Raw genomic sequence first — 16,859 nt, forward strand, 5'->3', positions numbered from 1 at the left:
TGGGCCAAACGGCAGTGCAGAGTACCCGGCCTTCTTGGAGTCTCTGGGAGGGGTGCTGGAAAGTGCTCCGACTGGGGACTCCGTCGTTCTACTGGGGGACTTCAACGGCCACGTGGGCAGCAACAGTGACACCTGAAGGGGCGTGATTGGGAGGAACGGCCCCCCTGATCTGAACCCGAGTGGTGTTCTGTTATTGGACTTCTGTGCTAGTTACAGCTTGTCCATAACGAACACCATGTTCAAGCATAAGGGTGTCCATCAGTGCACATGGCACCAGGACACCCTAGGCGGGAGGTCGATGATCGACTTTGTGGTCCTTTCATCCGACCTCCGGCCGTATGTCTTGGACACTCGGGTGAAGAGAGGGGCGGAGCTGTCAACTGATCACCACCTGGTGGTGAGTTGGATCCGATGGCGGGAGAGGAAGCTGGACAGACTCGGCAGACCCAAACGTACTGTGAGGGTCTGTTGGGAACGTTTGGCCGAATCCCCTGTCAGAGAGATCTTCAACTCCCACCTCCGACAGAGCTTCGACCAGATCCCGAGGGAGTCTGGAGATATTGAGTCCGAGTGGACCATGTTCTCCACCTCCATTGTCAACGCGGCCACTCGGAGCTGTGGCCGTAAGGTCTCCGGTGCCTGTCGAGGCGGCAATCCCCGAACCCGGTGGTGGACACCGGAAGTAAGGGATGCCGTCAAGCTGAAGAAGGAGTGCTATCGGGCCTGGTTGGCTTGTGGGACTCCGGAGGCAGCTGACGGGTACCGACGGGCCAAGCGGACTGCAGCCCGGGTGGTTGTGGAAGCAAAAACTCGGGCCTGGGAGGAGTTCGGTGAGGCCATGGAGAAGGACTATCGGTCGGCCTCGAAGAGATTCTGGCAAACTGTCCGGCGCCTCAGGAGGGGAAGCAGTGCCCTACCAACGCTATTTATAGTGGAGGTGGGCAGCTGTTGACCTCGACTGGGGATATCACCGGACGGTGGAAGGAATACTTCGAGGATCTCCTCAATCCCGCCGTCACGTCTTCCATTGAGGAAGCAGAGGCTGAGGGCTCGGAGGCGGACTCGTCCATCACCTGAGCTGAAGTCACCGAGGTAGTCAAGAAACTCCTCTGTGGCAAGGCACCGGGGGTGGATGAGATCCGCCCTGAGTACCTCAAGTCTCTGGATGTTGTGGGGCTGTCTCGCCTCTGCAGCATCGCGTGGCGGTCGGGGACAGTGCCTTTGGACTGGCAGACCGGGGTGGTGGTCCCTCATTTTAAGAAGGGGGACCGGAGGGTGTGCTCCAACTATAGGGGGATCACACTTCTCAGCCTCCCCGGGAAAGTCTATGCCAGGGTACTGGAGAGGAGAATCCGGCCGATAGTAGAACCTCGGATTCAGGAGGAACAGTGTGGTTTTCATCCCGGTCATGGAACACTGGACCAACTCTATACCCTCTACAGGGTGCTGGAGGGTGCATGGGAGTTTGCCCAACCAATCCACATGTGTTTTGTGGATTTGGAGAAGGCATTCGACTGTGTCCCTTGCGGCATCTTGTGGAGGGTGCTCTGGGAGTATGGGGTTCGGGGCCCTTTGCTAGGGGCTATCCGGTCCCTGTACGACCGGAGCAGGAGCTTGGTTCGCATTGCCGGCAGTAAGTCAGACTTGTTCCCGGTGCATGTTGGTCTCCGGCAGGGCTGCCCTTTGTCGCCGGTTCTGTTCATAATTTTTATGGACAGAATTTCTAGGCGCAGCCAGGGGCCGGAGGGGGTCGGGTTTGGGGACCACACGATTTCATCTCTGCTTTTTGCGGATGATGTTGTCGTGCTGGCCTCATCAAACCAGGACCTCCAGCATGCACTGGGACGGTTTGCAGCCGAGTGTGAAGCGGCTGGGATGGGAATCAGCACCTCCAAATCCGAGGCCATGGTTCTCAGTCGGAAAAAGGTGGTTTGCCCACTTCAGGTTGGTGGAGAGTTCCTGCCTCAAGTGGAGGAGTTCAAGTATCTTGGGGTCTTGTTCACAAGTGAGGGAAGGATGGAACGGGAGATTGACAGACGGATCGGTGCAGCTTCCGCAGTAATGCGGTCGCTGTACCGGTCTGTCGTGGTGAAGAAGGAGCTGAGCCGCAAGGCGAAGCTCTCGATTTACTGGTCAATCTACGTTCCTACCCTCACCTATGGTCATGAGCTGTGGGTCATGACCGAAAGGACAAGATCCCAGATACAAGCGGCCGAAATGAGCTTTCTCCGCAGGGTGGCTGGGCGATCCCTTAGAGATAGGGTGAGAAGCTCAGTCACTCGGGAGGAGCTCAGAGTAGAGCCGCTGCTCCTCCACATCGAGAGGGGTCAGCTGAGGTGGCTCGGGCATGTCCCACCGGGAGGAGACCCCGGGGAAGACCTAGGACACGCTGGAGGAAGTGTCTAGGGAGAGGGAAGTCTGGGCATCCCTGCTTAGACTGCTGCCCCCGCGACCTGGTCCCGGATAAGCGGAAGAAGATGGATGGATGGATAATACAAAACGAAATTCGCTTTAAAGAAAAGCTTTGTGCTTTCTGTTTGAGGTCTCTGTGAAAGTTTTAAAGTAGTCTTTTAGTGCCTCTTTCATAACGGTTGCGTCCGTAATGGAGAACTGTCACGTAACATTGTTTTTTCCTCATAAATGCGAACACGAAAAATAAAAGACTTTTTAAAAAAGACAACCATCCACAACTTTACAACACTCCAGCAAAGTACCTCTTTTTGGTCAACATCCTCCTTTTTGTAGACGAAATAGTCCCAAATAGCTGATTTTGACTTTCTTTTTGGTACGAAATCTTTTTTTTTTTTTGCTGCGGATCCTCTTCGTTGCCCATTTTTAGCTATAGGATTGCCAGTGAATGATGGCTGTGAGTGGTGAGTTTGCGGCACAGCGAACCAATCACTGTGCAGGCACGCGGAACGTGTCACCCCAGCAAAAAGCCATACAACAAACTCATTTTTACTATGTGCTACCGTTCTCTTAATACACCATGGGTGCTACTACCCTTCACATTGCATGTTCCGGCGATGTGACAATTGCTCATTCGTACATCGCGATGTCGATGTTAAAACAGAATACCTCTAGTAGTTCTAAACGCCATGCGGCATGGCACTGCGTTTCTCGTCCGGTGTGTGACCCCAAAAGCACAAACAAGTGTGTGCGGCGTGCCTGTTGTTTTGTGTCCGGTCTAGTTAGATCCGGTGTGATGTTGTAGTTTTTCTAACGTTACTAGTTGTTTGCAACAGAATGTGAAAAAAACTACAAAGTTTGCTAGACCAAAAAGATCGAAAAACGTGTTTAACTGACAGCACTAATCTTTGTTAATGTTAGTTTAATTTTTTGTTCATGTTAATTCACAGTACATTAATGTTAACATACAACCTTTGATTTTAATAATGTATTAGTAAATGTTGAAATTAATATTAACTTAGATTAACAAATGCTGTATAAGTATTGTTCATTATTAGTATGTTAACTAAGGTAGTTAACTAATGTTAACTAATGAACCATATTGTAAAGTGTTACCTATTTGTATTTTTAAGTCATTTTAAAGGCTGTTGTTCACTTGGATCTATTTCATTAACACAATTTATCCGATTACTTGATTAATCGATGGAATAATCAGTAGAATACTTGATTACTAAAATAATCGATAGCTACAGCCCTAATATTAAGTAAATGTTCCTCATCAGGGAGACTCCTCACCACTGCCTTCTACCGCCGGCAGGATCTGACGGTTCAAGCAGGAATCTGTCGCTGAACCACCGGATGGGGCTTACGCCAAAGATATATTGTATGAACTATCTACATATTAGACCTTATTCACTCCGAGTCTTTATGGTAGAGATGATCTTACCACAGTTCCTCCAGTTTACAGTGAGGATTCTCCAGTCCAGCAGAGAACAGCTTCACTCCTGAGTCTCCTAGTTTATTCCCAGACAGATACAGTTCTCTCAGGTGTGAGGGGTTTGATCTCAGAGCTGAAGCCAGAGCAGCACAACCTTCATCTGTGACACCACAATCCCACAACCTGTAGAGAACAATGACACACATTAAGCCTATATCCAAAGATAAACATAACACTTAAAAAAAAATAAAAAAAATAATGCTGTCAATATGAAATATATACAAATACTCATTTGTTCAAGTTATTAAATTACATCAGTTAGGATTAATTTGATTTGATTCAATTTTATTTTCATTATGCAGTCTACAAGTACAAAGCTAATGCAATGCAGTTAGCATCAACCAGAAGTGCAGAAATATAGTGTTCTATACAGATAAGTGCAGGAACAAGTCCAACACTGAAGTGAAGCTATAGCTTACAATATGTACAGAATATATGAACATACTAAAACCGAATAGAAGAAAATGGGCAGAATTAGAAAAAGAAAAAGAGAATGAAAATGTAGGGATACATGTACAATATGAGCAGCAACGAAAGTACAATTAAAATATACAGATTGTTATATGTACAGTAGCAGTAGCAGTTAAACAATGTACAATCTGTGCAAAATATGAATAGTAAAAACAACATGTCCGTCAGTATTATGAGCAGTACTGAATGAATGCAAGCTGCAAATTCTTGTCCATAAAAAGTACTATGAACAGTGCATTATGAGTGCAAGGTGCAATTAGAGAGGTGGTGTGGAATTTAGTAGGATCACAGCCTCAGGGAAGAAGCTCTTCCTAAGCCTACTGGTGCGGGAACGTAGGCTCCTGTACAATGGTACAATGGTAAAATTACCTGCTCTGATCACATGCTCTGGTAATAATAGCTTTGTATATAAATTGACTATACTTTATTTTGATAATAAGTCCAAAAAGAAATCTGTTAAATCTGAGTATGTTGCATAGAACTGAATGAAGAATAACATATTGATATATTGATGTTTAATATTTTAATATAGGGCTATTTTCTGTCCAATTTGTGTGGACCTTTTTCTTTTTTTCCCTTTTCTTCTGTGTTGTGTAATTTAATTAGTGATTCTACATTTAAATATTGATGATTACAAGTTTGGGGGAAATGCGATTAATTGCAATTAATCACAGCAAATTGTGCGATTATTTAGTTCATTTTTTTTATCGATTCCCAGCCCTACTATAAACTAATAATTTGAAAATGATTTATAAGCGCTGTGTTACTGTATATTTGTGATAATGCAACCAGTTTGAAATAATGGTAACACTTCAAGTGTAACTGTTCCTTTTGTATGTGATGGAGTGATTCTTCTTATTCAAAAATAACAAAATAAACAAAGTAAAGATGAATTTGACTGATAGCTGTTATGATTCCTGTCTTGTGTTTCCCTCGTCTTGTGTGGACTTTAGTTATTTCCTGTTCTGTGTCATGTTTTGTAGTCCTTTGTAGTTTTCTAGTTTATTAGTATCCCCAGGTGTTTCTAATTAGCCACACCCCCTTGTTATCTTGTTTAGCTTGTTGGTCCCTGTGTATTTATAGCCCTTGTGTTTCACTTGTTACTTTGTCAGTTGTTGTACAGGTAGGGGTGCTTCTAGTTCAGTCCTTCTCGTGGTTTTGTTTCTTTGTCCTTCGTGTTCTTTATTATTTGTACTACGTGTTTCTCCATTAAAACCCTGCATATAGATCCTCGCTTCCGCTTGCTTTCTCCTGCACACTACAATAGCATTTTTTTTTTTTTTTTCAAGATTTCAATAGATATGGTGATATATTGTTATCGTGTTATTTTGGCCATGATAATCATGTAGGGATAAATCTGATATGATGACAGCACTGGTTCAGGTGAAACACACACCACTTCCCTCTTTTCAGCAGCAGATTCACATTTTGAGGCAATATTCACGCTTTTGCATGGGTCTGTTTGCACAAGCATTACAAGGCAAGTTGATTTACACCAAACAATTGGTGATTTAAAAAAGAAACTTTACATTACAGATGTAACCTGCATCTGTTGTCTGGTTTGTAGTGTGTTTGGTTTATTTAACTGTTAGTTTTACTTTCTATTGGAGGATAATAATATATGAAGATGTAAATGTTCTTCCTCAGGGAGACTCCTCACCGCTGCCTTCTACCGCCAGCAGGATCTGACGGTTCAAGCAGGAATCTGTTGCTGAACCACCGGATGGGGCTTACGCCAAAGATATATTGTATGCACTATCTACATATTAATCCTTATTCACTCCAAGTCTTTATGGTAGAGATGATCTTACCTCAGTATTTCCAGTTTACAGTGAGGATTTGCCAGTACAGCAGAGAACAGCTTCACTCCTGAGTCTCCTAGTTTATTCTCAGACAGATACAGTTGTCTCAGGTGTGAGGGGTTTGATCTCAGAGCTGAAGCCAGAGCAGCACAACCTTCATCTGTGACATCACAATCCCTCAACCTGTTGACAACAATGACACACATTAGGCCAATATCAAAAGATAAACATAACAATTAAAAAATAAAAAAACATAATGCTGTCAATTTGACATATATATATATAAATACGTTTTGAATTTACTTTGTTAAATTACATCAGGGATGTATGTACATTTAATCATATTAAGGGATTGGATATACAGTTTGTATAGTATAAAAATCCTTATTTCTATGGAAAGTCTCCATAAAACCGGAAAATCCAACGTGTGTATGTATGTGTGTGTGAGTGTGTGAGTGTGTGTGTGTGTTCTTAATGTTTTTTTAAGCATTTTAAGAAACTGGGAGAAAAAAAATCGATTCACCTAACTATCGAAATTTTTTAGTTTATGATTTTAAAATAGTTTTTTTTTCCAGAATCAATATTGATTCAAATTAAATTGCTTTATTTTTGTCCTTGCTTATGGACAAGGTTGACAGAAGTTAGCCACTTTTGTTCCAACAGATGATGAAATGTGTCGTTATCTATGAGTGTCGTAATATCAATTTCAAGTGGACGCGTTGAAGCAACGTGAGACTGAATGCACTGAAAAGCCCTTGCGCTACTCATATGCCGAGAGAGAGATAAGACAGTAGAGCTGCACTATTAATCTTTAAAATACTGTCAATAGTTAATACATATTTGGTGCTTAAAATAACGCATTTATCGATTACATTGTTTCGCCACTAGTGTCATGGTTCTGTCACTTCTGTCTGGTTTGTCTCTTGGTTTGGTGACGCTCCCGGTTTGTCATGTGTTTGTGTATAGTCTGGTTTGTTGTGAGCATGGGCTTGTCATGCATTTCCTTGTGCCATGTGCTCTCCTGTCAATTGTCTAGCCCCTCCCATCTTGTTACTAGCCTGGCTAACGTAAGACCACTTTCTCTTTGAGACGTGGTCTGGGAACTACATGTTCATTTTCTCGTATTTGAGGCGTGGTTTACGAATGCCCAGAGCCGTTTATTGGGCGCTACAAATGTCTATCAAATGCGCCTGTACGTAGCTCATAGCCAATCGTTTCAATTATACCAGATGACGTATGTAGAGCGACAGATATTCAACGAAGAAGACGACGATGGGTCAGAGATTTATGTGTACACCAGAGTCCTGCACGGGTCCGATTTTGTAAATCCGCACCCGCCCGTACCCGCAGTGCTTAAAACAGCACCCGACCCGTTTCCCGACAGCAGCACTAATTAAAATCTGCACCCGACCCGATTAAAATAGAACCGACACCCGACCCGCACCCGAAATAAAATCAGTCACTATCACATTATAGACACACTTACAAAAATGTTTATTGCCAGGTCATACAGAAGTTATTACACGACAACTAACACAAGGACAACTTCAGCCGAAGCTGTCAAAAGGCCGGTACATGAAGAACATGGCTAACGTTGCCACAAAACTGAGTGCCTTATAACATTTTACCAATCGAACAGACGCGGCTACACCACTATATGCCACGCAATTTCGTCTAGCCTACATCTGACCATTTTGGGTTCAAACACGCCCTGCACACCACACATACTTAACAGTGTTAAATATGAAAAATACCGTTCGATAGAACTGCTTTGTTACCACAGTTTCTGCGTGCTTCCTCAGCGATGAAGTTCCACATTTGCAACACGAAAATGTTTGCAGCAAAGCCTTTCACAATATTTTCTTCAGATAACTCCAAATTTCTCCCACACACTGGACTTGATTTTTGATGATGTATTGTCGACAACTTTACAATCTCCACTAGCTATTCTTTTCTTCAACTCCTCAGCATCTATCTCGACAACTGCAAGCAGATCGCGCGTGCGGTTATGATGAATTTTTAAAAGTGAAAGTAGCCTAGGTAACGTTATAGATCCTGGGAGGGCGTGGCGCGTCGGCACAAATAAACTGATGTGGATTTTAAATTATTTTATCAACTTGAAATACAGGCATATTTTTGTAGATGTGTTCCTAAAAATATGCATATATTTTTACGTCTGTCATGTTGGATCCATAGATATAAACAAACTGCTTCGGTGTGTCGCATAGATGTCGTCATCGTCTTGCTGCTCCCTCCCCGTTCTGTGATTGGTTCCCTAGCTGAGGGGAAAATCTGGTCCATGGTATCCAGACTGCCTAGCAGCGTGAATAAAATCGTGCTGCGCTCAAGGCAGCATGGGGAAACCCAGGCTATCTTGTTACCTGATAATTGATTAATTTGCCCCACCTGCCTTCTCGTTACCCTCTTTTGTTTGCTTCCCTATTTAGTCTCCCTGTGTTTGCAGTCCTGTGCTGGTTTGTTGTCAATGTTCCCTCGTGTTTCCTGTTTGATGCCATACGCCTGTCTTGTTTTCCCCCACGGGGAGTTTTGTTTTATAGTTTTGTTTTGTTTTATAAAGATCCTAAGTTTCCTGCACATGAATCCTCGCTTCACTATTTACCATTCTGTGACAACTAGGTGGCGACAGGTGACTGTTAAAAATGTATTTGTTATTGAATTATTTATTCAAGAGAATGTAGTAATATATGATGCTTCTGAAATAAAACTCAGAAAGATGTGATGAATTGTTTTTGTAAATATGACTCATCTTATACATCATATACACTCTGTATAAGTGTATGATTTAACTTTTCCCCATAGTCTAGAGTTAAAAAAAAAAATTCACAATGTACACAACGTTGTAATATCGAATCACAATATTGTAGAATTGCAATTCTTAAAAATTGCAATAAATATAGTATCAGCACTCAAGTATCGTGATGGTATCGATAGTATCGAACACCCTAGTGTGTGTCTCTCTCTCTCTGTGTGTGTGTGTGTGTGTGTGTGTGTGTGTGAGAGAGAGAGAGAGAGAGAGAGAGAGAGAGAGAGAGAGAGAGAGAGAGAGAGAGAGAGAGAGAGAGAGAGAGAGAGAGATTGTGTGTGTGTTTGTGAGCTTAACCCTCTGGGGTCGGTGGCCTTTTTTTCTTATCAGTGAAAAAGAGACTCAAAATACTCTGTTGATTTTGATCCTACATATAAGTATACATTTCATTTACATTACATTACATTTCATCATTCAAAACTGTTAAGGCGAGACACTACAGGTGAATAGGGTAAAATTGTTAACTTACAGATATCACCATCAAACTTTACCAGTTGATTACTCACATGAATAGGAGAAAAAAATGCATTGCAAGTTTTCTGTAATTTTATTGTTAAATATGCTAATGAGGCTATATCTAATTAAATATGCACTAATTTGCATATATTTTGAAGTGACGAATCTGACCATTGGAAAAAAACAAGGTTCAAATTTATTTTTGCATTTTGTTGATATATTCAATGTAAAGACATGTTCAGAGGGGATTATGAATATGCCCTTTTGTTACCCTGTAAATCAGAAAATACTGGCAATAGCCTTAAAAAAATTATTTCCGCCCTATTTTTAGGCATAAAATGTCATTTAAATCAGGCCAAGAATGATATATCAACAAATCCCTCTGAAAAAATCTTCACAATATAGTTAGGAATACAACTGTAAAGTTTAGTGTATGTAGGTGCTACAGAAGTGGAAAATCGTCACTAGGAGTGCAAGAAAAAACTCATTTTGAGAAAACGGCCTTTAAAGATTTTTATGGCAAAATTCCACTAATTTCTATTGAAAGCCATGAATTACAGACAAAATATGCTTTAGGTCCAAGTAAAATCCATGTATCACACTGTTTAACTTCCAAAACTCATTATTGCTTCATCCATCACTGATCAACACATCAACAGTCCATCACACAGGTGGAATGGAAAAACTAAATACCGGTATCACAGTCCCTCAGGCAGATCATATTTAGCTGTCAGTGGAGCTGCTGTACCCTCTAGAACTTCCAGCTTCTTTTCTGGTGCTAACTTTGGGAAGTTTTATTGTTTAGGTTTATTTGTCCAAGGTGTGAATCACTTAGTGATGATCATACTTTTTCCCAGTGAAGGAGGAAGTGCATCTCTGTCTGACCCAGTTGGTGGTCACTGAGCCTGTATTTAGTCAGGATCCGTCTCTTCTTCTCTGACAGTGAGCAGATACTCTGTCAAATAACAATTTAGTCTACTTTGTTTGCTTTCTCCAATGTTCTAAATATTGATATTTTGAATGATTCATAATTAGTTTTGTTCTGTTGAGTTGTTTTGAACCAGTGCTGAAGGGAGCCTGGTTGGTTAGCTTCACCATCAGCTGACTGAGGGGACTGTTTTCAGGATTTGGCTCGTGGCTTTTGAGTAGAGGTCGACCGATTCATCGGTTTTGCCAATTAATCGGCACCGATAGTTGATTGGTGGAACTATCGTTATCGGCAAAAATACATACCGATAGTTTTTCCTGGTTGCGTCCATTGCTGGAGCGGCTGAGAAGCGCGCGCTGTCATTCATTACACAGTAAGAGAGAGCTGAGAAGGGTCTTCTGGCATCATGCAGTACAAGAGCGGCCTCTAGAGGTGTAATAAAAACTATCACTGATGCCTCGTGTTGTTTATTTCGACACATGATGCTGCGTGCTGCACTGAGAGCACACGCTGCGTGGAGAACGCCGACATCAGATGCGCGTTTCCAACAGCTAAAAGGTCTGTAGCTATACAGTACATTTTGTCATATCATTATAAAGTGATTAATTTGTTGACTAAATGCTGCATTAGTAGAGAAAGAACACCACAACGATATGTTTGTTTGTCTTCGAGGCTGAGAGGACGCTAACATTAGTAGTACCTCAAGCGGTTAAAACACTGACAAAAATAAACGTAAGTCTGACCCGAATGTTTAATGTCACAATGGTTACCATCTATTTGCATTAGTTTATATCCAGCTGGTCACTTTTATGCATTAAATATGCAGAGAAGTTGCATATTTAAAGTTAGAGACATAAGATAGCAAACTCATATGTTCATACAGCCGACAGAAACATATAAACAAATCAGAAAAGCATTCAATTTCGGTTATTTTTTCATAATCACTTTAATACATATTTTGTTATTTTGATTAGATAATCATCAAGTGTTTATAAAATAGAAGCAAAAGTATGAGACTATACATGTAATATTTTTGTCATTTCAATGCTCTGGCGTTGTACATATTTAAAGTTGGCCATCTTTAAGCATGACTGTCTGGGTTTATATGAAATGATAACACTTACAATAAAATTCCATATGTAACATTAACTAAGGTTAATAACTGCTGTATAAAGATTGTTCATTTGTTTGTTATTTAAAATGTACTAATACATTTTTAAATTAAGGTTTTTATTTGTTAACCATAGTTAATGCACTATCAAACTAACATGAATGATTAAGGTGCAATTTGTTTTTATCCAGTATCAATTTTAAAAACTATCGGTTGATTAATCGGTTATCGGCAAGTATGGCACAACCTAGCTATCGTTATCGGTAAAATCCACTATCGGTCGACCTCTAGTTTTGAGTGCTTTGAAATGTAATGTGTCTTTTTGACTTAAGTTTAGATGTGTTCAAAATGTTACAGCTTGTTCGTAACGCATCGACACCGACACACTATGTCAGGGTTCTCATTGCGCGGCTCGCGAGCCTCGTGCGGCCCGCCAATAAGCTTTAATATGTGGCTCGCATGGCTGTAAAAAATATGGCGATATCATGCAGCCAGTCACTACAGATATTTCTTAAAAACCTTAAAAATAAGTAGGGCTATAACATAACCCATTACAAACTCAAAGTGTCAGCTATATTACAAATAATTTCGATCGGATTAAAAGAGGTGGTTTATCGAGAGAACATGTAAATACTTGATCGATTGAGAACCGAAACTGAAAGGATGACGTATGGCTCTCCTACTGACTTTGTCCTATCAGTGCGGCTCTCATGAAAAAAATTGTGAAGACCCATGCACTATGTGATGGCATTTCATAATCTTTTGTCTTTGTTGGTAATCCCTTGTGTCTTCTAGCTATTGACAACTGTTTTCGGCTTCTCTGAGAGAATTTTACACGCATATCTTTCGACATTTTGAACTACCGCGGAAACATCAGAGCGCGTCACGTGATGATTCTGGACGAATCACGTTGTCAGAAATTGGCATCAGCCAATGAGATTGCGCATTTCGAGTTAAATCGCCTGTTTTACTTGCATGATTGGTTGCTGATAGACAGGAAATGACCATATTTGGATCTGACAGCATTGTACAGAAAAGAGAGAGCTTTCCAACGGTGTATTTTATGATGGGGTAGAGACAGCGATCGCGGAGCAGCGGGATGATTTAGAACGCCAACTTTTGATGAATTTAGGCGAAATCTGCACACTCAAACAGACAAAGTGTAGTAAAATAAAGACCTAAATGTCTATTTTGGGCTTTTTTTCAGCACAAGTCTGAAAGAATACATGTTATTGAAGACAAATAACCCAAAATCTCAAAATTGACCAGAGAGAAAAAAACGATGTTTTTGCCTGCCGTGTCTCGCCTTAAATGTCTTCTTTTATTTGTGTACAATCATAATAAAAACAAAATGTTGTGTTTTTCATAAAATAAAGAAAATAAACGATGCGCATTCTGCCGTCTCTCAATGTGAAGTTCATTCTGAAACACGACAGAAAATGATCTGTAACTCAGCGAATGTTTGTCACACAGACTTGAGACATATGTCTTTACAAAGCTTGGGGTCTCTATTTTTCAATTATGTAAATTACATCAAAAACAAATATTCTCTGTTTAAGTAATCTGTATGAAAGCAACAACATGTACAGTTTCTCAAACGCACCCTCATTAACTCTAATGTGACCACACCCATGCGCGCACGAGCGATTGACATGCAAATAGTCCACGCAGGCCTGTAAACGCCCTCATTACCTCAAAAACAAAGAATCCAATCCAATCCAATCCATTTTATTTGTATAGCACATTTAAAAAAACAAAGGTTTACAAAGTGCTGAACAAGGGATAATACATAAAAGCGCATATAAACATATGTGCATATAAACACATAAAACAAACATATACACACCTAAAACAACATATGATCACACAGTTAACATGATGGGTTAAAAGCCAGAGAAAATAAATGAGTTTTAAGACGAGATTTAAAAGATTCAAGGGTTGGGGCCAATTTGACCTGTGGAGGAAGCTCATTCCACAGTTTAGGGGCGACAGCTGAAAAGGCTCGGTCACCCCTAGTTTTTAACCTGGTTTTTGGAGCAACCAGCTGAAGTTGCTCACTAGACCTAAGTGACCGTGAGGGGGTGTAAATCTGTAGTAGGTCTGAAATATAACACAGAGCCAAACCATTTAGTGATTTAAAAACAAACAATAAGATCTTAAAATGTATTCTAAAATGGACTGGAAGCCAATGTAACGAGGCCAGGACTGGTGTTATGCGTTCATGCTTGCGAGTTCCGGTTAAAAGACGTGCGGCTGAGTTTTGTACTAACTGTAAGCGTGAGAGAGAGGTTTGATTTACGCCAATATAAAGAGCATTACAGTAATCTAATCGCGTTGAAATAAAAGCATGAATCACATGTTCAAAATGCTTAGGGGATAAGATAGGTTTCATTTTAGATAAAAGCCTCAAATGATAAAAGCTGGTTTTAACAACATTATTTATTTGTTTATCTAGTTTAAAACCATTGTCTATTTTGACACCCAGATTTGTGACTGAGGGTTTCACATATTGTTTCAGGTAGCCCAGGTCAACAGGTAAGATATCATTGACCCGACTGGATCCAAACACAATGACCTCGGTTTTGTCTTCATTTAGATTAAGAAAGTTAGAAGCCATCCAGGCCTTAATATCTTTTAAGCACTCCAATAGAGATGTGAGGGAGTTACTTTCGCCTCTTTTAAGGGGAAGATATATTTGAGAGTCGTCCGCATAAAAATGATAGGAGATGCCATGTTTTCTAATTATGTTTCCTAGGGGAAGGAGATATAAAGAAAAGAGAAGTGGTCCAAGAATAGAACCCTGTGGAACACCACAAGGAAGGGGGGCAGTCGATGAACCAAAATCTCCAAACTTTACTGAAAAGCATCTCCCAGCTAAATAGGACTTAAACCACTGCAAAGCAGTGTCTCTAATACCAACACAGTGCTCTAGACGAGAGATTAAGACTGTGTGGTCAACTGTATCAAATGCCGCCGTGAGGTCTAAAAGCACTAATATGGCAGAATTTCCTGAATCATTTATTAACAAGAGGTCATTAAAAACTCGTAGGAGTGCTGTTTCAGTGCTGTGAAAAGCTTTAAAACCAGATTGAAAAATTTCAAAAATTCCATGCACATTTAAAAAAGACTGCAATTGTAGAAGTACAGTCTTCTCTAAAATTTTTGAGAAAAAGGGAAGCTTTGAGATAGGTCTATAATTTGATAAAACCGAGGAATCCAAATTTCTTTTTTTAATCAGGGGTTCCACAACAGCTTCTTTGAGGTATGTTGGAACATCACCTGATACCAAACTACTGTTTATAATTTTTTGAACAGTCGGGCCAATGGTCTCCCAGGCTTCCTTAAAGAGGCGCGGGGGCACAACGTCTGTGGGGCAATATGAAGGTTTTAATTTCATGACAATTTCAGCAAGGTTTGCAAGCGACACAGGCTCAAACTGGTTTAGAACAGCCGAGTAAGTGCTAACTAAAGGGTCTAAGGCAGGGGATGCAATATGAGCTCTAATAGTGGCAACCTTGTCTAAAAAAAAGTTACGAAAATTTTCACAGACTTCAAATGAAGCTTCCAAGCTGGAGGACTGTGGAGGGTTCAATAGAGAATCAATAGTTTTAAACAAGACCCGGGGTTTATTACAGTTTTCGGAAATAATATCAGAAAAATATTTAATTTTTTCAGCTTTAACAGTTTTCTGATATTTTTTCAAGCTTTCCTTAAGGACTTCATATGATACATGTAGCTTGTCCTTTTTCCACCTGCGCTCAGCTCTCCTGTATACTCGTCTGGCCTCACGGGTGACATCATTGAGCCAAGGCTCAGATTTAGATCTGAGGCACCTGACTTTTTGAGGAGCAACAGAGTTTAGAATATCGGCACAGTTGGAAAGGAAAGACAAAAGAAGTTGCTCTGTGTCAGGGTTAGCTAGAAAACTACTACCAGACTCGATTTTATTTATAAAAGCAGAATTAAATTGAGCAGCAGTGAAGGGCTTAAGCACACGACATAGGCGCATAGGAGCAGATGGTTTGAAACTATCAGAGGGCAGAGAAAGATCAAATAGGACAGGCATGTGATCAGAAAAAACAGCATTATGTACTTGAATATTAAAAATAGGGAACCCATAACATAAAACAAGGTCTAACGTATGGCCATATTCCTGTGTCGGACCAGACACATGTTGTGAAAAATTAAAAGCATCAATAATATCTAACAAGTCTCTAGCAAGTGGTTTTGAAGGACAACAGACATGTATGTTAAAATCACCAGCAATTAAAATCTTGTCATAATCTGTCATGATACCAGCCAGGAAATCAGAAAAGTCTTGTATAAAATATTTGTTGTATTTAGGCGGGCGTTAAATTATAGCACAAAGTATCGGATTTAATCGACCTAATACAAACATGCTAAGTTCAAAGGAGGAAAAAGAAGGAGGTGACAAGGACCTACAAATCAAACTCCTCTTAAAAACTATCGCTATTCCTCCGCCACGTCCAGTAGATCTGGGAGAGTTGAAAAATGTACAGTTTGGGGGTGAAAGCTCAATGAGAGCATCGGACTCACCAGCACAAATCCAGGTTTCAGTCAAAAGGAGTATATCCAGAGCGTGTGTGGTGAAGAAATCCTTGAGAATAAATGTCTTGTTAATGATAGACCTAGCGTTGATCAGAGCACATCTAGTCGGCGAAATCGGGTTTTCGATTAACGTACTCCTCTGCTTTTCATCGAGTTTGGAAGACTGTGTTTGTGCTGTGCTGTGCTGTTTACCTTGGATTTACCTCAGAGGAATTAGAAGAATGCAATTTGAAGATGAGAAGATTTTTTTAATCTTGAAATGTGAACTAGACAGGTAGGCAACCTTTCAATGCTAAATTTATATACATGTAAGACACAAGGATGTTTTTCGATAATAAAACACAGCATGATAAAAGTATTATCGAACATAAAAACATCCTTGTGTCGTACATGTATATAAATTTAGCATTGACAGGTTGCCTACCTGTCTATAGGTCATATTTCAACATGTTTCTGTTTCTGGCACCAGTTTAACTAGTAGCTACAATGTAAAGTTTATGCAACAATAACATGCTTACAATTATGAGTGGACATTTCTTACCTTAAAAATCGTTCTCATCTTCAAATCGTGTTCTTCTAATTCTTCTAAGGTAAATCCAAGGCAAACAGCACAGCACAAAAACAGTCTTCCAAACTCGATGAAAAGCAGAGGAGTACTAAAGTCTCTGATTCTTTGTTTAGAGGTAATGACGGCGTTTACAGGTCTGCGTTCCTTCATGTGGACTATTTGCATGTCAATTGCTCTTGCGCACGTGGGTGTGGTCACATTAGAGCTAATGAGCACGGGCTGG

General features: G+C 40.7%; 1 protein-coding gene across 1 annotated transcript in view; it reads right to left on the minus strand.

Moving 5' to 3' along the window:
- The window catches only part of LOC307167199 (NLR family CARD domain-containing protein 3-like), a gene marked incomplete at its 3' end in the record, with an annotated part of 76,830 nt that overhangs the window by 30,772 nt on the left and 29,199 nt on the right, over positions 1-16,859 (minus strand). Inside the window, exons 11-12 of the mRNA XM_079886191.1 lie at positions 6,190-6,363; positions 3,857-4,030 (exon numbers count right to left, since the gene is read on the minus strand). Of these exons, the coding sequence (XP_079742317.1) occupies positions 3,857-4,030; positions 6,190-6,363 (348 nt within the window). The remainder of the gene's footprint in view (positions 1-3,856; positions 4,031-6,189; positions 6,364-16,859) is intronic.

The sequence above is a fragment of the Squalius cephalus genome, assembly GCF_949319135.1.
Source record: "Squalius cephalus genome assembly, chromosome: 11".
Classification (NCBI taxonomy): domain Eukaryota; kingdom Metazoa; phylum Chordata; class Actinopteri; order Cypriniformes; family Leuciscidae; genus Squalius; species Squalius cephalus.